Raw genomic sequence first — 26,853 nt, 5'->3', positions numbered from 1 at the left:
CTCCTTGAAATGAAAACAGTCCCTGACTTTCAGTGTAGCCATTGGGTATATTACTTTTCCAATCTTGATGTTTACAATTTCATTCTCAGAATTTTTTTTCTACTCCTTGCTTGCTTTATAACGTGGAGGGGAAAAAAAAATTATCTGAAAGTCTAAACTCCAGAGAAGTCAGTTGAAACTAGAAATTAATCAGGATGCTGTTTTTCTTCTCTCTGGCTTTTGTTTGTAAGTATCTCATGAACTAACTCTACCTCCCACTAGTGTGGAAGGAACTGGAAATTGTGGCAGGATGACATGTTCTATCAGATCACCTGTCATTAAGATTTTCACAGGAAATGCATGTTTAGTAGCTTTCATCTTGGCCAACACATCTGTTGAAAGGGCCTTAGTTTCTCATCTTATCTTTGCCACAAACTATATCTGGGTCAAACAGCAATTGAAATTGAGAGTGTTGCAGAATTTTTCATGTGTACATCATTTTCTGAGAGTATAAAATTAAAAGACCATATGAAAGTACTTTTCGGATGAGGTATAAGAATAATTACTATCAAAAAGATTTTCAGTCACCTCAGTGATAGGAAACAAAACACAAAAATTTTGTTCTCTTTAGTTTTGAAGAAATAACAGTTCAATAAGAAATGTACTCTAATCCCTAAATTCCTTTGGATTAATGGCCTATGTTGCCCATAGATTGCAAAAACAAACAAACAAGCAAACAGTGTGTATATCAGCAGAGGTTAGAGAAGTAAGACCCCTCAGAGACCACACATTTGAAACTCCCTCCTGGAGCTCAGAGAGGTTGTGAGAATAACTTGAGGAAGAACTGGGACTCAACCTGCATCTTCTCTCACAAGTATACACACTGAAGATATCATTGAAGAATAGTATTGATTCAGAGTCCATCAGTGTAAAGTATGGTATAGTTTGACCTGATCTTTATATAGTTCAGTTTTATGCTGTCTCTCAAAAAGCAAAACATAAAGAATATCAGAAAATATATTTAACCTTTTTGAAAGAACTGTTTTTAACTACCTTATCACATTAATTAGTTTTATGTAACTACACGCTACTACTTACAGATCACGGAATCATACATCATGATATGGAAAAATCCTGAAAGGTCATCTGATTTAGCCCCTGCCACCTCCTCATTTTACAGTAAAATCTGCTGATTTAAAGAAGTCAGCCAGTACCTGGACATGTCTTGTGAGCAATTAGTTTTCTTGTCATCGTTGTTCTTGTTTCTCTGAGTGTAACAGGACCGTCTTAAAATATTCTATACTTCGGATTTTCTCTTAGATTTGATCATCCTCTCCCCCAGTTAGTACAATTTGGAGGATTATGTATGTGCATGCTTTTACTCAATGTTTATGTACAGAATTAGACCCTTACTTGTATGTTATTGTTGCCGTATTTTATCTATTACACTTAAAAACAAATCAATTTTTAAAATAAATGATCAAGGCATTTTCATTGTTATCTAATAAATTTCCAGACCATGCTATTAAATTATATCATACTTTATATGAATGACAAGTAACAGAAATCTGACACGGGCAGTGTGTTGTGTATTTACAAGATATAAGTTAATGAGATTGATTAAATGTGTCTTTGGAATTCAGTTTTATAATTTTATAACCACCCCTTATATGATTATAGATTTATCCCTCCCCATCCCTGCAAAGAGTTGATATTTACAGGGAAAACTGTCCTTCAATCTTTACAAAAACCGATAAGTAAATTTCGAAATATAGCACTGCATAACGCTTTGCAATCGTCCTATTCCAGGAGCGGATCACGTAAATTGGACTGGACTGACGGAGCTCATAAAAGACCTTCGAGCCAAATAAAGAAAAAAAAAAAAGAAAGAAAGAAAGAAAAAAAGAAAAAGCTGCCAGGGCAGCTACTGGTATTTGCTAAGTGATTTTCACTTACTATTCTACGTGCAAAATTGACCTCCTTACTCAGTCAGCTTCCCCTCCCCCATGCTTATCTGAGGGAGGGGTGGGAAAGAAACTTGGAAGATCTGCTGACCTTCCCTATATTTGAAGAAAATGGCTCCAGCTTTACAAAGTGAATCGGTACAATGACTGGAAAAGAGAGAGCATAAATTCAATAAGATCGAAGTAAACAGAAATTTAAGACTAGTTTCCTAGTTACGTTTGTTTAATTGCGTTCCTCAACGATCAGGGTCTTGGGTTACAAAGTGAAGGAAGGATATCTAGAGAAAGTAGCATAGACACTAGGGTCAGTGGGGTGAGAGTCGGCGGCTCTCTCTGGGGATGGTAAGGCAGATCGATCGTGGTGCATCCTGTGGTTATAAAGCTGTGTGTCTCTGAAACACCTAAGGCCTAAAAAGGCAAAAAAAGCAGGACACTTTTTTCCCTCTAACTGACCTTCGACTCAGCGACATTTGTTCTGTGTTGAATACGGTAGTCAGCATCGAGGTATTATGGCCTCACTTCTCTTGTATGGGACTTGCTCGTTACTATCAGGTCCCCGCCACACCCCCACCTCTAAGCACCCTCTGCCACCCCCAGCGAGACGTCTTTTTCCATCGCACTGTCCAGCGTTGCTGCCACTAGTCGCACGTGGCAGCTGAACACTTTAAATGAGGCCAGTGCAACTGCGGAACTGAATTTCTCGTTTTTCTTATTTCTACCGATTATTTTATTTTATTTCATTTTTTATTAAATTCATTGGGGGTGACATTGGTAAATAAATTATATAGGTCTCAAGTATATAATTCAATAATACAGCATCTATCTGTTGCATTGTGTATTCATGACCCAAAGTTAAATCTCCTTCTTCCCCATATATTTGACCCCCTTTCCCCTTGTCTACCTCCACTGACCCCTTTTCCTTCTGGTAACCACTAAACTGTCGTCTGTTTGTCTTGTTTATCTGTTGCTTTTAGTTCTCTGTCTCACATATGAGTAAAACCATACGGTTCTCACCTTTTTTTGTCTGACTTCCTGCACTTAGCAACTTGACTAGCTACCTGTGGCTGTGGCTTGGAAATAGCATTGGTTTGGGGACATCGCAAGCTGTATTAATTACTTTGGACTATTTCCCAGGGCCTGTTGAACCTTCCTTTCCCCTCCTGCGCTACAGCGGTAAGAGGGGCCCCTTGTGAAAATCGACACCCCGAGTGCTTAGGCGGAGCCCGACTCTAGGGGGAGCGCGAGACCTTCTCTCATGCCTGTCACTTATCTCCCAAGGACAAAACCAATTCCTAGTCAGCGCCCACCCCCGACCACACACACACACACACACACACACACACCTCCAATGAGATCGAGTGTTACTCAGAGTCGAGAATACAGATTAAAGCACTTACCAGTGAACGCAGAGCACAATGCTAATGGTGATAGCGAATATGTGGGCAGCCGCAGCCCCCGCCTGGTAAGGTAGTCGTCGTCTGATGCGCTGGTTAGCTCTCCCGAGCCGCCTAGTGCACAATAGTGCACTATTTTTTCTTCCCTCTCACCTTTACTAGGACGGGGTTAAGAGATTTAAAAGCTCTATACATGTAAAGGCTATGCTGCTTCATTCGTATATCATTATAAGTGAGAATATTAAAGAGGAAAATAAATGTAAAGAGGGTCAGCAGTTTGTTTGTTTGTTTGTTTGTTTGTTTTTTCCAAAACTTCTTTTGCCCTAAGCGCCATGGTGAGTCTGCCTTGTAGGCAGTCAGAGTCCTCTGTCTCCATCCCAGGCACTCTGAGGAGCCAACAGTTGGTGCTGCATTTTGGAAAGCCTTCTGGTCTGTTCAGGCGGCCCAAAGCAACAGCCCTCCCGGGGCAGTGAGGGAACCCCTTCCTCTTCTTCTCTCTCCCCATTTTCTCTAACTTTGGATCTGCCTCTTCCCCCTCTTGGAGTTAAACGCCGAAGACCTGGGATAGAAATTGGAGAAAGTAGGGAGGGAAGGCCAAGTAGGTTATGGTTTCTGTTCTTCCTTTAAGTCAGCAGGATATCCTTGAGCAGGATATTAGAATCACCTGGTGGGCTCGTTAAAATTCAGACTGCTGGGCTCCATTCGGGAGGTCAGACTAGTAGGTCTGGGGTGGGGCCTGAGAATTTGCGTTTCTAACAAGTTTCCAGGTGATGCTTATGATACTGATCTGAGAACAACTGCTTTAGGTCTTGCTTTGGAATTTAGGCTCCAAATTCCTGCTGGTAATTATACTTGGGCTTGGATCATTTTCCAGCTCTATCGTGTTGAATGTGTGTGTTTGTATTCCCAGGACACTTTTAAAGGAACAGTTGTGGCTGAGGGTAAGATCTAGCGTTCTTGGGTCCCCTGACCAAAAAAAAAAAAAAAAAAATGCAGCCTTTCAAAATAATCTTTTAATGGTCCTCCAAAACAAGGCCCAAACATCGTTTCTATTTTCTATTCTCTCTTCTTTCTGCGTTGCACACCCTTCATTAACTCTGCCTTGGCCATCCCATGACTGACTTATCATTTGCAGAAATAAGCGGACGACATCTTCTGTTGTAATGTGTCTTTAAGAAATAAGCAATGGAACTGTCCCCCAAGACATTACCTTTTTTTTTTTTTTTTTTTTTTTTTGCTGTGACAAGGAGAAGTCTATACAACCGAACTTCTTTCTCTGGCATGAAGGAGTTAGGTTAGAGGATTTAAGAGATGATGGAGAACGGAAATGAGGCCACCTAACACCATTTCATGAACAGAGGTCACATTAATACTGGGAACTTGGTGGTTACCCGCTCCTGTGAATCTCATCTGGTCTGAGTCCTCCGTGGTGTTTTCTCAAAATACAGCAGCCTGGGCCTCGCTCTGGGAGGGTGTGATTCAGCGGGTCTCATTTTATAAACGAGGGACCTGAGAGGATTTATTTGCTATCACACATACTGGCATAGCTGGGTTTGAAATTTATTTGCCTGAAATAACCTGTGCTATTTTCACATCTGCTGCCTCTCTTTAAATTAGGTGACACTAATGATTCTACCCAAAAAAAGAGAAAAAAATCTATCTTCATTTCCGCTCTTAAAACTGGCAGCGTTGCTAGCAATTGAGACAGCAAGGGAAAAGGAGTTTTATCTTTCTGACCCTACCACATCGTTTAAAAAAACTGTAGAAACATGAAGAGTATATTATGCTTACCTCTTCCAGGAGAGCAGTCCACTTTTGTAAATAGTGCACATTTCTTAGAGCTCCAAAGACATACTTTTTATAAAAGTCCAGATGTTCACAGACACTCTGCAATCAATTTCATCCTTGGATAATTGCGCTCTTCCTATCCAAGGGCAGTTTCAACAGGATATGATGTATTTTGTTTTTGGTTGCTGTAAGTACCAATAGCTCAGGAAGGGCTGTTATAATAACCCACTTTATCCCAGCTCGTGGCTGACCTCCAGGGAGATCAAAACATTTTATTATTAGTTTCTTATTAGTTAACAAAATTGAGGTCTTCTGAAGGAGATGGAAAATCTTATTACTTCCATTTTACAGATAAAGCAGTCAAGGCCCAAAGGCTAATTAATTGTTTTGTAGCCTCACAGAATCTGGAGCCCTTGTATTTCTGGGGTCAGGGGTCTAAGATCTAGAGATAAAAACAAAAACAAAATCATGCTGTATAAAATATCCTTCTTGTCATCTCCTATTCTAAAAGAGAGTGAAACTTTTTTTCTGAAAAATTTGTCAACTTATACTTGACTCATGAAATAACAAAGTATTTTTTATCCTTTCTCACTTTTTGCTATTTTTTTAAGTTGCTTTAGACATTAAGTATTAAATATCAACTTTAAAAAACAGTTAACTTATATTTCTTTTTCGTATACATAATCATCTGTACTCAGGAAAATCTCCCTGGATTTGGCACTTTGCAAAAGCATAGATGGGACCTAGAAACTCTGTGCTACTCCAGATATTTCATCTTTATTCTGTCCTATCTTTGTGACATGTGTGATTGTATGGAAATACTGACAGTTTATGAGAGGAAGAAGCAGTATAGGTTCCCTCCAATTTGTTCCCAGAGCACCCCATGCTTGCTTCTATCATGATGCCCATCATGCCACTCTGAGGTCACCTCCTTACTTGTCTGAGTTTCTTGAGGGCAGAAATTGTTCCTTTTTTCATTGTACCCCAAATGCATAGAAGAGAGCCTTGTACATAGGAGGCACGTGTGCCTGATCTATTTCATTTGCCTCTCTAGAAGCCTTTTCTCTATATATACACTCCGTTCTGTACTTGGCAGGCTAACCCACATGGAAACCATCAAGGAACTTCACTGGATTCCTTGATGCATCCATGGGATATTTTAAGGGCAGAAGGAGATTGGGGTTGAGGTAGGTTTTCCTTTATCTCCCTGTTTCCTGGGTTGCCATGGGTTAGGGCTATCCACCTACAAAAAGCCAAGTGACAATGTTCAAAAACATTTCATGACACTCCACAGAATTAACAGCCATGATCTTAAAGAAATGAAAAGAGGAAACAAAACAAAACAAAAGCAAATCATTTAAATGCCATTCTTTCCAGAAACCTGAAACTTATACTAAGCTGAGCTTCAAAACACTATTTAAGGTAATTGATAATGTTTGCTGTTAAAATGCAGGTCCATGAGACTTTTTAATACGTTATAATGTGCTCATATTTGCATTTTCACAGGGTTTATTTTTATCAGTGAACAATGTATGTGTTTACCTGAAAGAGGCCTGCTTCCGGCGGGTATAGGATTAGCCATCCTGAGCAGATTAATTTTTCAATTGTTCTTTAGAAACACTCTACAATCTCCCATAGTCACCTGTGCCAGTCTCTGTGGTCAGGGTATACTCGTTAGAGTCAGAGGGGACGTTTCTGCTATCTAAAATGATTTGGTTTCAGGTTATTTAGAATTGACAAACTTTGAATCCTTGTTTTATCTTACTCAATGTCACATTAATAACTGTATGATAAATCTCAAAAACACAATTCAGAAATTCTTAGAGATGAAATACTGCCCAACTTTGAAACCTCAGAGGATTTTTTAGCTTTTCCTCTAACATCTATCACAGCTGAGAACATGGATAGTGTCTTTCTTTATTCCTGTGTTTTTTGTAACCCTTGGCAGGGTGACTAGCACATTATATAGGTACTCAGCCCATAATTGCTGGAATAATCTAAGGGTTCATCTAGTCATACTTTATGATTTAAAGCATGAATCCTCTGTACATAATTTCTTGGAGATGGTCATATAGCTTCTATCTGAAACCTTGGAACATTATAAGGCAGTTTAGATCTGCCTTGATAATTTGACCAAATTCAACCTTCTAAGGAGAGTCTATTTTTCATGTTATCTTGTTTTTTTACTCTTTACTTAAATCTTCTCTTCTAACTTTAATTATGCAGTTATTCTCCCCCCACCCCCCCAAAAAAAACATCTCATGGTATAATGATTTCAATTCACGTTCATTTGATTATAATCCAGTTTTTTACTATCTCTCTTCAACTATGACTCCAAATATACACCTACAAGTTTGGTCTGATTCATAGAGGATATGACAAACTCTTCTTCTCATGTTCTAAACACTCTACTTATTTTAATGCTGAACAATATTCCATTGGATCCAAAGAATGAGTTATTGCATTATTCACCTGAATAAAAAGACAACTGTTAACATCTTTGAGAAAAGAAAGACAGTGGAATGTCAAACCACACACCATTATCCAACCACCAACTAGAAAAGAGGACCCTTTTTCTGAGAGTTTCTTGAGTCTGACTTCTCATTCAAGAGAGCTTCTGTTGTTTACATAGCCTTTATCCTATGTCACAGAGGTGCTGGAAAAAAACACATCATGAATACATGAGTTTTTTTTTTTTTATTTGTGCAAAAATGCATTCCATAGACCATTTGAAAAAACAAGTTTGGTAACACGAAGCAGTAATTCGGACCAAGAAGAGAGATGACTTAGGTTTGCACACAGGTCAACATTTTTAGAATTCTTAAAGAATAATTTATAATTTCTGTAAAGTGGAATCACTATCTCACTGTGATAGCCAATAGTTAGAATTTGACAGATTTTGCATGTCATATTTACTCCCTAGAAACCCACGACATAATAAACTATATCTATTTAATTTTTACTCCTTGCTTGAGATATAAAACTGAAATATAGGTGGGAGGATGACCTCTATTATTCATGTGCATATTTAAGTGGAATTCTACTGATTGAATGAGGGAAGGGGAAGGGTAAAGTAAAATCAGAGGAAGGTCTTCTCTAGTTTGCCAGACTGAAAAGTAAATGTTACTGGCCTTAGGATTTATTAAATAGAGAAAGAGAAGTCACTGCTGTGTGGTAAAAACTTTTCATTTAGATCAAGGAAAAAGCCAAGATAGAGTCTTCGTATCATATAGGAATGATAAATGGTCACTGACATTTAAAACTCTCTATTATAATTTCATGGTTAAAACCTTCGCATACTTACAAGTCACCATACTGCGGTACAAAGAACCTATAGAAGTAGGTCTAAAAACAGTAGAATCTGAAAAAATGCTGTACTTGAAATGCATTGTGTATCGCGGGCCATTTACAGTACAGAATTCCTCTGATTCACATTTCCCAACCAGTGGTTCCAAACTTACTGATCACCAGATGCTTACAACAATTCATTTTAAAATGCAGATTCCTAAGCTCCACAACCTGAAATTCTAAATCAGTAGATCTCAAGCAAGACATTGTAAACTTCATTTTAAACTTCATCCCTCTGGACCCTCGTGCGAGTGGTCCATGCAGTCCTGGAGAAACACTGATGGAAACCGTCCTTCAAGTGTTTCCATTCTGGTTGGTTTCTGACATACCTGTGTCCTACTTTACCCTCGGGGTGACCTCTGGGGCTAGTGGGCACCAAGCAAAGCAGACAGATGAGGCAGATTTGTGGATTTTTAAACACCTTTGTTTTGAACTAATTTTGGACTTATAGATTTATAGGTTATTTTTTAAAGGCCTGGTTTTTATATGGTCCTTCTATGAGGCCATGTGTGGTGAAATGACAATACAGGTGTGACAGAAATGTGAGAACTGAGCTCCCTGCTTGCTCCTTGCCTGTCTTGTAAAATAACATATTTATGTAAGTTTTACATTTTTTAATTTAGAAAATTATCAACATTTTTGATGGTTGGTATATACTCTTTTTTTTGTTGTTGTTGTTGTGTGGTGGGTGTTTTATGCTTCAAAATATAATACCATTCAGCTTAGTAGGTGAAGGGACCATGTCATACTCATAGTATTTAAATTAAGCCTTGAAATGATACAATTTTAAGACATACTCTGAATATTTACTGCTGATTTTTCCATTAATATAAGTATCTGCAGTCTAATAAATGGATTTTTTTCCAACCATTAAAAGATAAAAAACAAAACAAAACATTTTTTTTTAGCATGCAGGTATGGTGGTGACCTGTGTACAACCTCCAAATAAGTTACCTCCATTAAATATTTCAATTCCATAGTTGGGCTAAATTTTGTCATTCCTGCTTATTCATATTCAAAGTGATTTTGAATATTTATTTAGCTTCATCAGCATGAATCATTTCATGCTGGAGTTCAATACTAACCTCAGAACATGTAATGATGAAAGTGGGAATCATTATTATGTATTAATGATGAAAATTAAGTTAAAATATATTTTAACACACTTGTGATTTTCTAAAGCTGATAGCAATAAGGAATATATTAAGAAGACATTTTTATTATTCACATTAAATAAGACACTTTTATATTCTGAAAACAGAATGAGACCATAAATATGGTAATCATATTTGATTATGTAGTCAATACACTTAGAAATTAAATGTGTTGAAGCTGCCAAATTCTTCTCTTATCGGTAACTAGTAAAAAAATACTTCCTCAATGGTGGACAGCTGTCACTGTTTAGTTAAAAATCCCTACTATGTAAATTGGTTATTTAGATACTTTCTGAAAACTAAAAAGTAAGGTTTTTACTACAATACACTATTATATCTTCTTTATAACAGTTAAAGCCTATCACATAAACCCTCTGTGTCTGGTTCACTGATCTACTCCGTAAAGTCATTATGGACTATTGTGCCCATCCGGAAGCCCCAGAGCCCCACTAAAGATCTATTTCAGATCTCGGATCCCTGCTGACAGAAGACACATGTCCTCAAAACCCAGCTACAATGCATGAACAGGTATAATGATTTTCGAATTTGAAATTTACATTTTATATAACTCAAACTGGGTCTAGTTTTTGCTTCTTAAAAATCATTATGAGGGAGTGGGAGAGGGAAAGGAAGAGAGATTAGATGGTAGAGGGGTGGGGGAGGACTGGTTGGGACTCGAACTGTTAAAACTTTAGGACACCTAGAAAATCTTTTTCTTGAATTGATTGCTGGATCCTCTATAGCAGCAATAAAGGGGCTTGTTAGCTGAGCGTCCAAACGCCTTCCTTCCCCCCTCTGACCTAGAATATTTGGACCTGCCATTGAAAATGTAGCAAGTTCTCTGCCAGTTCTTTCTTTTTGCTCTGCCAAGAGTTTCCACTGTAATAGATTTCAAGGACAGAGACAACTTCTGCTAATGGCAATATTAAGGTTGTGGGCCCAGTAAACAGCCATTAGGTAAATAAGAGCATTGGATACAGAATGATGATGGCTGGGGTCAGTGTGGTGTAAGCAGGTGGGATTAGGAGGGATTAGCCCAGCATTGTGGATTGCAAGGTTGTAAACTTGGCTCAATTACTGGTGGATAATTTGACACCGAATTTTAATAATCTTCAGCCTTGGTCTTTCTGTCTAGAAGATATGATAATGTCTATATCTTATGAAGTAGATCATGTACTAGTTACATAAGAAACTACTTGTGCATGAAAGAAACAATCAGGGTTGTCATACTAAGGGTATAATAAGAACATACCTTTACAAATGATTTGACTGAATTTCTGAATAAAGTTACTTTAAATATAGCAAATTATAAAATCAGGTGGATGTGTGAACTTATCACTAAGTTATAAACAAGTCCCTCAAGAGGTCTTGTCATTTTCTTTTTCTGATTTGTTTAGTACTTGAAAACTTTAAATGAGATAAATCATGAACCATGAGGAAAAATGTATTCTGTATCTCTTGTGATGTGCATGGATAACTTTAAAAACTGCACATTGGCGGCAACTCAGAATAAAAATGAAAACTCTCAATCAAATAAAAAGTTGGCAGTAACTTGAATTTATCTAAAGAATATCCCTCCGTCTAAATGTATTTCCCAAAGCTAAGAAGGTTGGATAACTCTCCTAGGACAGATAATGTACGACATACTGAAATTAGAAACCAAATCAAAGAATTCCAGGAACATCTTTCATGGCCTTATGCCTGAATTTCCCAGCTGAGCCCTACAGTATTTTGTCCTAACTCTCAGTTGACACATTCTGTCTGATACTGCAGCTCTGGACAAGTTCTGCAATTATGTGCTATATGATCTCCAGCAAGTTATCAAATTGACCTTTGTCTTTATTTCATCATCTATAAACAAGAATAATAAACAGGATAAATAGTGATTTATCCCATAAGGCTGTTGCAAGATTTACTCTAGTATAACACTTAGAAAGCTGTCTGACAGAAAAGTCTCATACTCTTAACCATTATAATTTATATTATTATAATAATAATTATTAGATGCCTTATCATCCCTCCCAGATAGTAAGACCCCTACACAAGAATTAATATATATGACTTTTCACATTGCTTGTACTGAAAGAATGAATGAATACATAATTGAATGAATGAAGTAATGAATGAAACAAAAACAAGGCAATCCCTTGAGAAATAGGGATCTTGTATACTAGAAGACAACATCATTAAAATAGTATAAATAGTATACCCTGAAACCCTTTAATATTTATGATTTCAGGCACTATCTCCTTTGTTTACTTATCCTATATTTCAGGCAGATAGTTATGCATCTTGAGAAGGCAATTGACCTTCTTTGGCAAAAAGAGAGTCTTCATTGGGATAACAGATTAGGGTTAAAGGATAATTTTCCTAGGGTAGATTCTAAGGAGAAACATTCCCTTTTAAAAACACTCAGAAGCCAAGGAAATAGAAAGTCAGGGATTAAAGTTGACCCAAAGACTCACAGACCATTTCTTGGGAGAAAATAACAACAAATATTAACAACAATTAACAACAGTAATCAAATAAATTTAAAAATAACCACAACAGAACTGGAATGGGGCTCGGAAGACAGGTAAATGCTGTAGAGATAAACTGGGAAGAAAAAAAATCAAAGCAGAATTTAGCCTGGAAGAGAGAGTTGAGAGAAGAAAGAGAGGTTGGTGATATTGGGAGATGATCTGAGTGAGACCCTGCTGAAAATATCTCGGAGGGAACATATTATCTCATAGTATTTCCTGTTTCTAAATCGATCCCAAGATTTTCAGAGTTATTCCAGTTAATGATCCATGCATCTATAAAAATTAAAATGATTGAACGTGAGCGGTTGGAGATATTAGACATTCACACTTTAGTATAAATTATATTTTCCTCAACTCACTCCTCTTGGTCTGCCCCATCTCAGTAAAAAGCAACACTGTCCTTTAAGTTACTGAGGTCAAAAGCCCTAGAATCACCCTTTTCTCTCAATGCACATGTACTCCACCAGCAAATTAGTAGGATCTTCTGTCAATTTATACTTAGAGTTAACTACTTTTTACCACCTCCACTACTTTAATCAGCCCAGTTCATCATCATCTTTACCCTGGATCATCCAAGAGTCTTCCAACGGGTGTCTGTGCTTCTACCATTGTCCCCTCGAAGATTGTCTCATCTCATTACACCAGTCAGAAAGACTCAGTTGAAATTAAGACCCATTGTGTCACTCCTTTGTTCAAAACCCTGTAATGGTCTCCCACCACTCAGGGGTAAAAGTTACAGTTCTTTCAATGACCTACAAGGCTCTACAAGATCTTGCACCCCACCCCACCCACCTCACCTTACTCTGGTCTAGATACGCTCAGGCTTCAGGACATGTCTCCTTGCTGTCCCTTTGCCTAGAATTATCTTCCCCAGGACACTGCATAAAACAATTCCTCATTTTCTTCAGTCTTTTAATCAAATGTCAGCTTCCCTAACCACTCTAACTAAAATTTGAATCCTGCACTCTATTTTACAAATGCTATTTCTTAACCATTTCCTACCTACTTTTTGATTTATTATTTTTTCTTCTTAATGTTTATCACTATTGCATCCTATATTTATAGATTATCTAATTAGTTCTCTCTCCTACAGAAATATAAATGCCATAAGAGTCAGGGTTCTTTTGTTTTTTGTTTTTTGTTTTGTTTTGGTCTACTGTCATATTCTCAGCACCTATAACATCTGTTACATAGCAGGTCCTCAATAAATAGTTTTTAAATAAAATGAATAATTAAACTATCTTAATTATATGGTTTATTACTTAAAATCCAGCTATGGTAGATTCCATTCAATACCTCTTTGATATCTGCATGTGTTTGGGTTTGACACAGAAAAATTAATTTGGGATTGAAAATGGGACAAGTGTATATCTAAGTACCTAGAATGTATACTGAGGATATCGGTCACCTAAATAACATTGTCAAGAGGTATAAAGAAGTTTTAGAACATTGTGGGGGTGGGGAAAGAAAACAGAAAAATCAATACACCACATTCCATCTATTTTATTATTTTACCTCATACAGGCTGCCTCTCTTTCCTCTTTCCAGGAGATTAGTAAAGGTTCTCAAGGGACCACTGAGTTCCAGTGTTTCTAGTACTCCATTTAGAAAATGGGTTCCACATGGAAAGAGAGTCATATGGTCCTATAGTCATTGAAAACCTGCTATGCAGAGCCCAGAGGGGGATAAAGGGTAGATGGGAGTTTTCTGGAAAATCAAAACTCCGTTCATCACAGCTGTTCCCTCCCCACTCCCACCCCTTGATTGAGAAGACGTCATTCTTACTTCTTTTGCCTGGAAGATGCCAGTGGTAGGATCTAAGAAAAGGCTTTGTTGCGATGGGGCAGGTTTAATAGCCAATAACAAGGTATACCAGAAGGTATACCTGGAAGGTATACCTGGAAACTTGGTAAATTATCGATGGTTTGTCATCTTCAGGGATACTCTTAAAAAGTTAATTTCCCCTTGTAGGGTAATACACTACAAAAAGGGAAAGAAAATACCTGCTAGAAATGACAGTCCGGGGTTGGGGTAGAAGGAAGAAGTCACACTTTCACAGATATTTTGCGGAACTGCCAGATGGGGTACTGTCTGAACTGGAGATATAGTCAAGTGTAAAGATAAGAACGATTAAAACACAGATCCATCCCAGAGCCCTTCCATTACTAACGTAGATTATCATAAATGATTTTAAGTGTGTTTGTGATCTTTATGGCTCAAATACTGGTGATGTAATGCTTGAAATTAAGGGAAGTGAAACAAATATCGCTCATCAAAAAAATTATTCTAAACTTGGAAATAAGCAAAAGATATTAAAGATTATTCTGTCAACATGGTGATGATTTTGAATTTCTATCAACATAGCTACTTTATAGTTTCGTAGGTACAGGGGTTAACTTGTCAATTTTTATCCAGTAGATTTGAATAATGCCTGTCCAATGAAATAGATTGCCTCAATGTTTATGTTTTATTATACTGTAAAACAATCAACTAGTTTTGTATCTAGCCATTTGATTTGTCCCAATATTTATTTATATATTTTATGTATTATTAGCATCTCAAATGTTCTTTGGATCAGTTTTAATATCTTACTGGTGCCGTCATTAATTAATGAGTTGAATAAAATCTCTGACTTGTTTATTGTACCTCAACTATTACACCCTTTATTTATCTTTCTTGTTTTTTATAACCATATCACCCTACCACCCAATTCCTAATATGGTCAATTCTTGTTTTTTTATAGGTCCCAATCCATGCTGGCATTCTTGACTTTGTAACAAGTTATTTGTCCAAGTTAGCTTTGTCTAAGCTAGTTAATTAAGCAGTAGGTAGTTAGAAAAAAATATTTAATAGGTCAAAATTCTTTTACTCCATCCTTATCACTCTGAAAGCAGATATGTAAGTTGAAATATAAGAGACTTTTACATTGATAATACACTGAGTTCAACAGAGAGAAAAATATTCTAAATGTCTTAATGAAGGATTAAATTAAATAATGAAATAATAGCACCCAAAAGCAATAACAGCGTTAAAAGATATGCTACCAAGAAAAAAAAAATTAAAGAAAAGACTGAAATAGAACAGTTATAGAAAATAGTTTTTGAAAACAACTATTGTTCTGCTTTTGCTATTATACCTACAATATGACACTTTCCAAGAGTGACAGCCCGCAGGTTTTTGAACATTCATAGATATAATTTCTTCCTAAGGAAGTCTTTCTATCTATGGTCAAATTTTTCCTCATTATCCTTATCTTCATTAAAGCAAAATGAATCATTTCTAAAGATTATTATATATAATTTTAACATTCTATAATTTATTATTTCTCAATTATCCTTTCATGCAACCTCATTGTTATTTTTAGCAATTTTCTTCTACAACATTGATGAAAATACTGACATTAAAAGAAGTTAATAAATGAAATGAGAAAAATTAGGAAGGTTGCATAATAGAGTTTAAGAATGCTATTTTTTCTACTTGGTGACTGAATAAATATCAGTGTTGGATAATATAATCTAGAAAATTGTTAATGTTCTTTCTACACTGTGACTGGTAAATAATAGAGAATATAGAATTAAAATGAAGAAGAAAATATAAATGATACAAATTTCTGTTCCTAATGAGAGTTTCTATATTATGATATTTAATTTAAATTAAAAAAGCAAAACCCTGTTCACCTGAAATGCCACATTTTTGTGAAAATTTCTGAGAAACACTAAAAATTAAATTAGCCATTTAGTTCTTATTCATGTTCCAATGGGTCATCTTTCAAGTTTAAATTTATGAGTAGTTTTTCTTAAAAGAAAATTAGTGACAAATCAACCATTGTTGAATAGATACCTTTAAATATTAACTACTATAAGCTAATTTTTTTTTTTTAAATGGAGGTCAGATTTGGCCCAAGGTCACACTAATATATACTCTCATCATCTACTAGTGACATTTGCTAAATATTACCTTGGGCTACATTTTTAGCATTCCTTCTGGCATGCTGAGATTAGATGTGACATTTCTTGGCCAGAATAAAACACAAGGTCAATTCTAAAGAATATAATACTATATTTTTCCATGCAGTTTTTATTTGCTTATCTATGGTACACAGGCAGTTCATTTTAAAGCATGGGGCTTATGAACCACTACTAGCACATGCTAAATCCTTCTTATAGGATGCCTCCTCACATTATCCCAGCCTATATGACCACTTCCTGAGCCCTCAGCAAAATCCCTGAGAAAATAACCACAGTGGAGGTCAGAATTCGCAGCTCCTACTGTAAGAGGTTGAGAGAATTTATCCTCCCACTGTCTGGGGAGGGTTATAATTTCATCAAGGAAAAAGTTTCCCACTGAGATAATGTTACAAAGGATGACTGGCATATGAAAATCCACAATAGCTATTATTCGACTCTATTATACATTAAATAAGATTTTGTAGCGCATGAAACAAGTATCAATTATTTGTGAACGTACTTAGGAAAAAACAACTCATTTGTAAATTTGTAATAGGAAGAACAATTTAGAAATGTCATGAATTATGCTCAGTATTTTGTTTTTCTTCCTAGAACCTTAAAAGAAATTATGTAATAATAATCATAAAAACCCACCTTTGGCCTGAGAGCCAGCTTTGATCTCATAATCACCCTGTTTCATCCACTTACCCTGATTAGAGTCAATTAGTAATCGAAACATGAAAATATACTTGAATTTTGCTCTCTGAAAGAAATACAAGGCTTGTAAAATTCAAGCATTTTTCTCAACAAAACATTGGATACTTCTTACTCATAAAAACTAAATCCCAAATCTTAAAAACCACTAATAATCTCCAATACAAAGAAGTCTGTCAACTTAAAAATTAAAATACAATTACAATTACTTTTCTTGGTATGGCTATTGGTTGAGAGCTACATGGCACAATAAAATATTCTAAATATGCAATTATGGATTTATTTTGTTTTAAACTAGGTCTTATCTAAAAAAAAAAAAAAAAAAGGCACACCTAGAGATGGGTTTAGGATCCTGATTACAAGTTTGTATTTATCAGTAATTCAAATTATCTGAAAACGTGAAAATAATGTCCTCACTCCTTGATTTAAATATTACCTACAAACAACAAATACTATTAGGAGAAACTCAACAAAAAGCTAATAAATACACGTTTTCTCTGAATGCAGCTTCCTATCTGTGTAGGTGTCTAGGAAACATACCTTGGAGGAGGCTGAGCTAGGCTACTTCAACTCTCTCTGTTAAATAAAGGGACTGTCGATATTTGGGCTGAAGCTACAGAGCACTCACAGCTCTTCATATCTATAAGGAGTGCAATGAGCCATCCAAGCTAACTCAGCAGAGAGAACATTTACTAACAAAATGATTTTAGAGACCCATTGACTTGATGGATGTCTGAGATTGTGTAGAATAGAGGAGCCCATGATGAAAATGGTAACAGATTTGAGAGCCTTTAACAGGCTCCTTTTATTCATCCTAGCATGGTTTATTAGCATGACACAAACTCCCTGTTCTCTCTCTCTCTCTTTAATGATACTGTGCTATGAACCAATGAATGTTTTCATTTGGAAAATAAGAAAGCATTGACATATTATCTGAACTATGGTTTCTTTAGTAATGCCAAGGGAATAAATATGCTAATTCTGTGCTTTGAGGAATGTACTGGGTAAGGCTCATTACTTCACTGATTTCAGTGGATCCTAGGCCCAGGTGAGAAAAGGTTAATATTGCATACCTTGGAATATTTCACTATGCAAAAGTTCTGACATGGAAAATGTGGAATTTCAGTGACACTTTGATATACTTTTAGATGGTGATTTTCATATTACATTCTCCCAAGTAAAGTTTAACTTAAATTATGATACCTGAACCAATTCACCTCAAGCTATTGCTTGATTTTTCATAAAAGAAGCAATTACTATGAAAAGCCACCACATAAATATTGAAATATTCATAAAATTTTATACAAATAATTCTTTTTCATATAGGAATAAAAGACAATCTTTTTCATACACGTGTGAATGTACAAAAACACATTCCTCAAGAAAATCCTATTTCCTAGAAACACTAGTGCTTTTAGGGCAGAAGTGAATGCCAACTGGAAAGTTTTCCTTGGCTTTAAAACTGGAACGAAACAACTCTCAACATTTGCAAAACATTCCTTTATTATTAGAAATAAATTATTTGTATAAAAATTGCATGCGTCAACCATTGCATTTATTTTTAGCACAACCCAGGGCTTCAATCCGGTCAGCCATTACAAGAAACAGTTTCATTGTCTTATACAAGTTGAACAATGTGGGACGGGAACGGGAGTTCTCACAATCACAGAAAAATACTTACAAGAATAACATCAGACATGATTTATTTCAACAGCATTTTTTTCCACAAGCTAACATTAGTTTTCCTTTTGTGATTTTTAAATTTTTAACTGCTTATGAGTAAGCAATACTTTAGCTTGACACTCATTGGTTGCATTGTATAAAATGGATTTCTTCACTCTGTTATTGATACTTTGGGCTCATGGCTACTTTTTGTTCCTTACAAGACTGACTATTGATTTGATTGATTGTAGTCTACAGAGCTCTCCAGGAGTGAGTTTTGGTGGTGTCATGTTCATTGTTTAAGATCACATACCAGATTTTTTCATTTTTTTCATATTTCCCTGTTTCAGATCGAATGATTGCTGTAGCTGATATATGTTGTCTTGGTAGAGGAAGCTGTTAAGATAAATTAAGACAAATTAATAGTATATAATAAATTATTTTGTTAAAATTATTCCAAAATTCAAATCTTATTTTTACTTTGTTACTTATTATTTTTCAAATTGTGTAGTAGGAATCCAATAATAGTAGGAATAAAAATGCAGCAGCAATTTTAATCAGTAAAACTACTAGTCTTATTTTATAGTACAGGTATTTAGCAAAAAAAATATATAAAAGTCCTCATCTTTAATAAATTTAGATAACATTTAATTTAAATGTGTATTCTGATTAACAAATATTTGCAATATGAAAAAAAATCAAAGAACAGATAAATTACCTATCCTGCAAAATACAAAAAAAAAAATGTTTTTACAAGCTTAGTTAAAAAGTAAATTCTTTGAGTCTGCTTTGATGACCAAAAAAGGGTTAGTAATTATAATTAGTTGTATTTTGAGAATGAATATATCTTCCATTTAAAAATAATACTTTTAGCCTCTAAAAGGAAATGTAGTAAAATATTGAGTTCATAAAATACTTGAAAATATTAAATATATGTATTGCCAATACAGTTATGGTATGCTTTCATCCAAAAAGTACCTATGGAGATGTTTAAAAAAGTAAAGACTTGAAGAAGGAAATGAATATTTAATTGTTTTAGTAACAACTTACTATGAAATAAGCCTATTATTGTAATATTATTAGAAAAATACAAATAGCAGAAGAGTTCAAGTTTATAATCTTGCTTAAATTTCCGGAGGGAAAAAATTTAAATCCAAACAATTCCTTTGGGTTTTTTTAAAGCTGTGATGGAATAAATATCTGTTCTAAAATTTAAACGTGATGGCCTAATTTTCAGTGGATTTCTAGAGTGAATAATCATTAAAAGAAATATATGAAAAATTCAAAATTTTCATGTATTTCACTACATAAATCTAATTCAGGATGAAACAGATTTTTTGAGAATACTTTATTTTTTGAACATCAAATAAAGAAATTGTAAAGCTCTTCCTCTGAAATAATTGACAATCAGACCCATTCCTTTTTAGCATACATCACCACTGGTGATTGTCCAGACAAGTTCTTATGAGAGACCAAGTACATGTGAAGTTCACAGTCACTAAAATTGATGCAGGTAGCCCACGAAAGTGCTAGCTGTGGATGCTTTTGCTATTTTTGGTTTCATTGACTATTATGAGCTTCATGCCAAAAATAGGTGCCATATCTGCTTATCTACATCACTCACGCTTATTTTAGGTTATTTTTGTGGCACAGTGGAACAAAAGTAGATTTTAGATCTGGTTTTATATTATATTCTGTTTCCTACAAGGGTTCAGTGAACCAGGTCACTGGTCCTTAATTTCATCACTGGTCCAAAATCCACAACACTGGGGTTTGTGGGTATGAAAGCAAAGCAGTTTTGAGGGGGCTGTTGTCTAAGAGAATCAATATAAAACCCTATTTTTCTACTTATCCTTTCCAAAAAATAGGATATGTGTTATGTTTGATTTGATGTGAAGTGAAACACAATGATTTTTATGTTTATTTACTTTTATTTTTTTAATTTTTATTTCTGATTTATATATTGTGTTCATATGCTTCTAAATTTTCTCAAAGAAAAAACCTGTACTTCCACTATGTTTCCGAAGGACTCATACAATCTTTGTAGACTAGATAAGGAAAAATTGTCATAAGAATTAGAAAGAGGCCCTTAAAAAGGTTGTTTGATTTCATGCCTTATTCAATACATTCAAAAGTAACTAAATATGTAGGAAATATGATCAAATTTGTGAGTAGCTAGAAGTAAAAAAAATATGGTTGAGAAGAAGAAGAGCAAAAAGACCTCGAAGAAAATGATATTCAGATGTGAATTCGACAGAAAATAATTTGGATCAGGGCATCTTCAAGGATCCTTCCAACTTTAAGACCATAGCTAATTAAAGATTCATATTCCCTTTTTGAACTCTTAGAAGTGATTTCCAGGGGGAAAGATGGTAGACGTCTACTGAGAATTGAGACTATAATTTACAAAAGGAAAGCAATCTTAATTTTTCTAATATTTAGAGAAGGTGTTGCAAGGCTCTGTAAACTGGTGATTTTCGGCAATATGAAGACAATGATAAGGGACAAATCTTGTGAATGGCAGGTATTTTGCAAGAATCTTTATCTCCGAAGTATCACAGAGCGAAATGGATCAGAGGTGTATATATGAGCTAATAGGGAGAGTTTTACAGTGATAATGAATATGCTTATGTGAAAATCTGTTTTTGAATACAGTAACAATGACTTGCCTGTATACACCACGCTGTGTTCATAAGCTACAGAAAGCAGACCTACCTCCAGCAGCAGCTGTTTTCATGAATTATTTATAAACATAGCTTAAGGAATACCATGTTACTGCATTTGTTAACTGAGTTGATAAAATTCATACGTACCAACTTTGTTTCTAACTCCCTTCCCACACACTTGACCTTTTTCTTTGTTTGTTTGAAATGTAGTAGTCTGAAAATTCAGTAATTAACATGAACTCATTGGCTCCCTTCCTGTTTCACACTACTACATTTACTTTGAAGCTTTAAAACCTTAAGTGTGTGATCAGAATTTGGGGTATTAACAAATCATTATAAGATTAAGTTTTTAAGTATGATGGACTTGTAGAGCTGCTCCATGACCATGAAGGAAAAATATTGCATGTATATCATAGATACACAGCTGATAGGTCAAAAAAAAAATCTCAAAAATAGAACGGTAGCCATAATTATCAACATCCTCTACATACAAAAGGAAAAAAGAAAGAGGGATGCTAAAACAAAAGTTTTTGAATTTTATGTATTTTCTCTTTTGTATTAACCATAGACCAATCTATATTTTCATGGCAACAATGATAATTTTAACTTTACAGAGTGATTTATAGTTTAAAAAACACTTTTGTGTCTGTCATTCATTGTCACTTCCTTGTAGTAATGATTTATCAAAAGTCTCATAGCGGAAAGTATGAGAATGCAGCAACATGGATACTGTTCCAGTGCATAAACCAGCCCGGGATTCATTGAGAAGAGAGGAGGTGTTTTAATCTGAGGAGGCATGGCACTAGTTTCTGATAGTTAAATGAAAAGGGCTTCCAATATTCAATTGTATTTCTAAATACATAAAACATACTTTTAAAAGACAAACTGCATTTAAGGTATTCGAGTTATTGGTACTTTTAGAGAATTTGTGATTTTTGAAGATTTTTGATTCCCTTAAAACCAATGACTGATACGTGTAGTAAAGGTAACAGGAACACAAGGAGTCCATGATACCTAGTCATGTAAGTGAACAAAGGTAAACAATGGTTACTTGGAGTAAAATCATGGGAGGATGTGTGAAGATTTCATACACCGAATGTGCAAACTGTAATCACTCTAACTGGTCTCAATTTATTCAAATCCAAGCTACTCCTGGAAAAGGTGAATACACTAAAATCTGCAAAGTACAACTAAACATTCTTTCAGGTAGTATTGACTTTATCTTGATTCACCTTTTAACTTTATATTCCAAAAGTGAGCATCTGACTCCTCCAGAGTATTATAGGCTTACCTCTCATATAGGCCTCACGACCGTAATCTTTCATTCTTATTCCAGAAAAAATAGGGAAATGCACACATACTATAATTTCCATTTCATCAACAAAAAATAATAGAAGGAACACAGAAAACGTGTGAGACTTATTGCTCTAATACGGGATTAGTCTTTATCAATACTGCACATTTTCTTCTTCAGGGAAGCTATTTATTTCTTAAAAGGGTGGAAAAAGGTTATTAATATTTTTGCTCACCGTAGTCCAGAGGTGAGTCTGGGACAACTGGTATTTATTTCACTTTATGTTTGATTGTTTCCATTTGCAACCATATGATATAAAGTTTTCTGGGTTGCAGCTAAAAAACAGGTAAAATTGTAGACCGTGATGCATCACACTGAGAAATGCCAGTGTTCAAAGTGTATCATTGGCTAATGGCAGTTCATTGGCATCCTACAATAGGTTTTAACTTCTTGTGCTGATGCTTTTAAGGCAGAAATACACAGATAAAACTCTGCCTTTAAAACACAAGCATACTACTCTGATGACTTTGAGAGTAGTTATAGTACGTCTCTTGCTAAAAGCCCACTAGGCCTATTATTAGTAAATTGCTTACTGATGATCAGAGATGATTGATGATTATAACAATTTATTACCAAAATTCATCCTTATTGTGCCTTCTCTGGAAGTTTCTCAGTTTCACGTTTGCAGAAAGGTGATTATATGAAGACTTTGTAGAATTCTTAAAGGGCTTTTTTCTTCCCAAATAACTGGATTTGGTATTAGTGAGCTGAAAGTAATCTTCCTAGAGGATCTGGCCAATAATTTTAATAAGACTGAAAGTAATTGAAGCCAATAAGTTCAATTAATCAATACTTATTTTCTAAGGCATATGAGGCATCACCGTAAACAATATTCATCTGGAAATCTTGATATAAGGGAAGGTTTTGAATCTCGTGAAAACTATACATTGTTATAATAATTAAATCAGATAAAATTAACTCTTAATTTCCCTATATTTTGTGTCAATTTAAAAGTACCGAGACTAGGGGATACAGCCTGCTGAAGGAATCTGAGAGGAAGAAAATATTTTTGGCATAGATTTTTACCCTTAATCATTAAACACCTATGTTATAGTCCCAAAATACAGGAAGCCACTCTAATGCAAGGACCTGAGCTTTTATTTCTTTTCGATCCATCCATAGAACTAGTAAGGTAAGGTTTTTTTGTTCACTTTTTACTACATTTAGCTTTCTGGTATTTTATAATACAAATCTTCAATCTATTTGCTACTCTTCCAGAGATACCAAGATAGACTGAATAGATCAGTTAAACTCTACTGTATTAGCTTGATACCAATGTATCATTATCATGTGCTTCTTCAGGGGTGGACTATAAAGAAGAGGATGATAGAGAGGAAAGGAATGGTGGAGCAGTGGTTGTAGAAAGAATTCTATTGTCAAGGTCATGAGGCTTTCAGGGAAGAGCTCTAATTATCTTAATACATTCAAAAAGAGAAACCAAGGGAAGCTGAAGAAGGGAACCACTTGGGGGAAACAAGTATTAACTATGACTTAATCTCACATCATCAGTTAACCAGTTTTCTCATCTCCCTAAACATCCAAATAACATATCATTTATTTGCATAAGATCTTTGATAGTATGTTCAATAAATGTTACTTTACTATTAATTCTATAAAAGGCAACCAATATTGAACTAACAAAGATTAAAAAATAGTTCCCAATCACTAAAGGATAATTTTATAAACGGAAGACAGTTCTAAGCTTTAAGTTCTGCAACGCTTCAAAAGAGAGATCTGAGTGTTATGCACTTTGTAAAGAGATTTGGCGTGCATGGTTATGCTCTGGAGAAGAGCCATGTGCCTTGAAATCCTTTGGTTCTAACAAAATGATTCTAACTGCCATGATGGCTTCGTGGTATGCAAGTGCCATCATGCCCCTGGAACCACGTAGCACAGTCCCCAAGACTAGTAGAAGAATGTTCAACGTACATCTATTACGAAGTGCTCCCGCTCTTGACCATCGGAAAGTCTACAGATGACTTACTGTTGGTTTCAAGACTCTCACAGAGTTCACTTTTCACCTCGCCATTTGGTCTGTCATTTCCTTTTTGGATCAGTTTGCTTTGCATGGTAGCAGCTGTCACCACAGCCTTGAAGCTTCTCTTGCGTTTTTGAACATTCTGCTCTGGATGAAAAATTATAATATAAACTTTGGGCATATAGAGCATGCCCAGAGACACCGAAGCACTTAAACTCATGGAGACAGTAAGTGTTGTTGTCTGGATGTACATCTGAAGAGAGGAAAAAAAAAAAAAAAGAATCAATGTTGTAAACCGGATCTAAGATAAAGCAAATAAGCAAATAACATAACCATTTTTTGAAATTATTCCAGCTTCTCTGATAAAGATGCATGAGAAGGTTTATCCCTACCTGCAAATGTGGGTAAGGTCGTATTGTTTATGAACCCCAATTCATTAAAACAGACAACATACCTGATTACCATTAACACCAGTTCACTCTAAAAATAACTCTGAAAATGTGAAGTTTTTAATTGTATCAGGCAATCCCAGGACCCAAACTAATTGTGTTCTTTTTAATAAAAGATCTAAAAACATTCGCCTTCAAGGGTAAATAACTGAATTAGCCTAAGGTTGCCTTTTCCTAGGGGAGATGGTTTCTCTTAACAGATGGCAAAGTCTTCAGGTAAAGAACTATCTAAACCATGAGAAGAACTTCAGGCACGAGTAAAGAGACTGTCCCTGTCCGTGAAATCATACCATATAGATTATTACTGGGTTTACTCTTCAATTTATCTACCACTAAAGCTGTCCTTCTGCATAAGACCCCATTATGTGTTTGAGAATACCCTTATGGGATTTGGTTACTTTCAAAGTTCATCTCCTTCAGGAAGGCCTCCATGATAAATTCTATCTTAATTATAATGTTTTTTATTTTACTCATAAGCATTAATACATTGGAAAATGAATACAGTGGACCACTTACTAATGTGTAACTATGTGACTATAATCATTTATATAAACTTTGTAGTAAATTACATGAAATGTACAACTAGGGCATAAGCTTCTTAGAGCCTATAAACTAAATTTTTTCTTATAAACCTCTAAGAAACTTTATAAGATTTTAGACACAATAATAAGTCAGAAATTGCTCATTTTTTGTAGGTATATAGATAGCTTTAAGAAGATCTAATTTATACAAGGTATAATTTACCCAAATCACATAGAGTATGCTTTCCATAATTTTCTACTGTCAAATGAACATCAGTAGTGGCTATGACACATGGATGATGACATTTTAAGTGAAAAAAACAAAACGATGAGGTATGAATCCAGATTCTTGCTTGGGCTCATGCATATTGGGCTGATGCACACCAGCCTCAACAGAGATCTAATTCAAATCTATTAGCAAAGTGATAAATTACTACATGTCATGACTTCTCATGCTACCTGCCAATAAATGAAACATGTTAAATCTGAGAGAATTAAAGATATACTACAATTTAAGAAGGTTTCCGGTAGACTGTGGATATGTGCCTTTAAACCTCATAATTCTCCCTAAACTTCGCTACCTACTTTTAAGCAACTTATATAAATACTTATAAGCTTCTCATGTGTTGGTTAATCCTCTCTGAATTTCTACTTATTCTCCAGATAGCACCATTATGCAGAAAATGGGCTGCAAAGAAAGGACATAAAGATAAGGAAAGGATACAGCTAAAAACAAACCACACGTGTAAGTATTCCAAGGCCACTCAAATAGGTAACCATCAGTTTTGTTACAGTCAGACCCTGCCAAGTCAATTTAGCTTAAATACAAGCAGACAACAAACAAACAAAAGACCTCCAGAGGTGAAGCAGCATGGAATGATTGGGACACTCATCCTGATTAGTTGGGTTATCTTTATAAATTAACCTATTGGTTCTTGCTAAATGTCCAGTACTAGTCCAAATAATACATAAATGCCCTTTTAATTTTGAAAACCTCATAAATTTTCTCCGCTACTATAAATATAATGGATAATTTTCTTCCCTTCTTCAGAATCATTTCTGTAACACAGTAAGTATAATCTTGCCAAATATTAGACATGAAGAAGATTCTGGAATGCCAGTTTCCACATTAAATATATTATCACAGTCTATTCTTTCAGCAAACCAACTTTATGGAAGATGTAATAAACACAGACATTAGGATTAAACAGTACTGTGCATAGTGTTCCAAGCTTTCCATTAGACGCCATGCTGTCAAATTACAGCAAAATGCCGATCTTACTTGTGTGCTCTCTAAAAACAGCTTCTGAAACATTTTAATGTGAATTTAACAGAGGAAAAAAATCTATACAAAATCCTATCTAAAATCCTAAACCTTACAGTGGGTTAGCATTTGCTACAGAACCTGTACTG

General features: G+C 35.1%; 1 protein-coding gene across 6 annotated transcripts in view; it reads right to left on the bottom strand.

The window, feature by feature from the left end:
* Nucleotides 1-17,539: 17,539 nt before the first annotated feature.
* The window catches only part of GRM8 (glutamate metabotropic receptor 8), a 674,240-nt gene continuing 664,926 nt past the window's right edge, over nt 17,540-26,853 (bottom strand). For 3 of the 6 annotated variants that reach the window (XM_036230951.1, XM_036230952.1, XM_036230950.1), the window contains exons 10-11: nt 24,477-24,723; nt 17,540-18,868 (exon numbers count right to left, since the gene is read on the bottom strand). In XM_036230951.1, the coding sequence (XP_036086844.1) occupies nt 18,819-18,868; nt 24,477-24,723 (297 nt within the window). In that variant the 3' untranslated portion in view covers nt 17,540-18,818. Of the gene's footprint in view, nt 18,869-24,421; nt 24,724-26,853 lie in introns of all 6 variants that reach the window. The other 3 variants (XM_036230954.1, XM_036230955.1, XM_036230953.1) reach the window with 2 other exon arrangements.

Source organism: Rousettus aegyptiacus, unplaced genomic scaffold (genome assembly GCF_014176215.1).
Source record: "Rousettus aegyptiacus isolate mRouAeg1 unplaced genomic scaffold, mRouAeg1.p scaffold_m13_p_13, whole genome shotgun sequence".
Lineage (NCBI taxonomy): Eukaryota > Metazoa > Chordata > Mammalia > Chiroptera > Pteropodidae > Rousettus > Rousettus aegyptiacus.
Note: the sequence above shows the minus strand (reverse complement) of the source record. Positions and strands in the feature narration are given on the sequence as shown.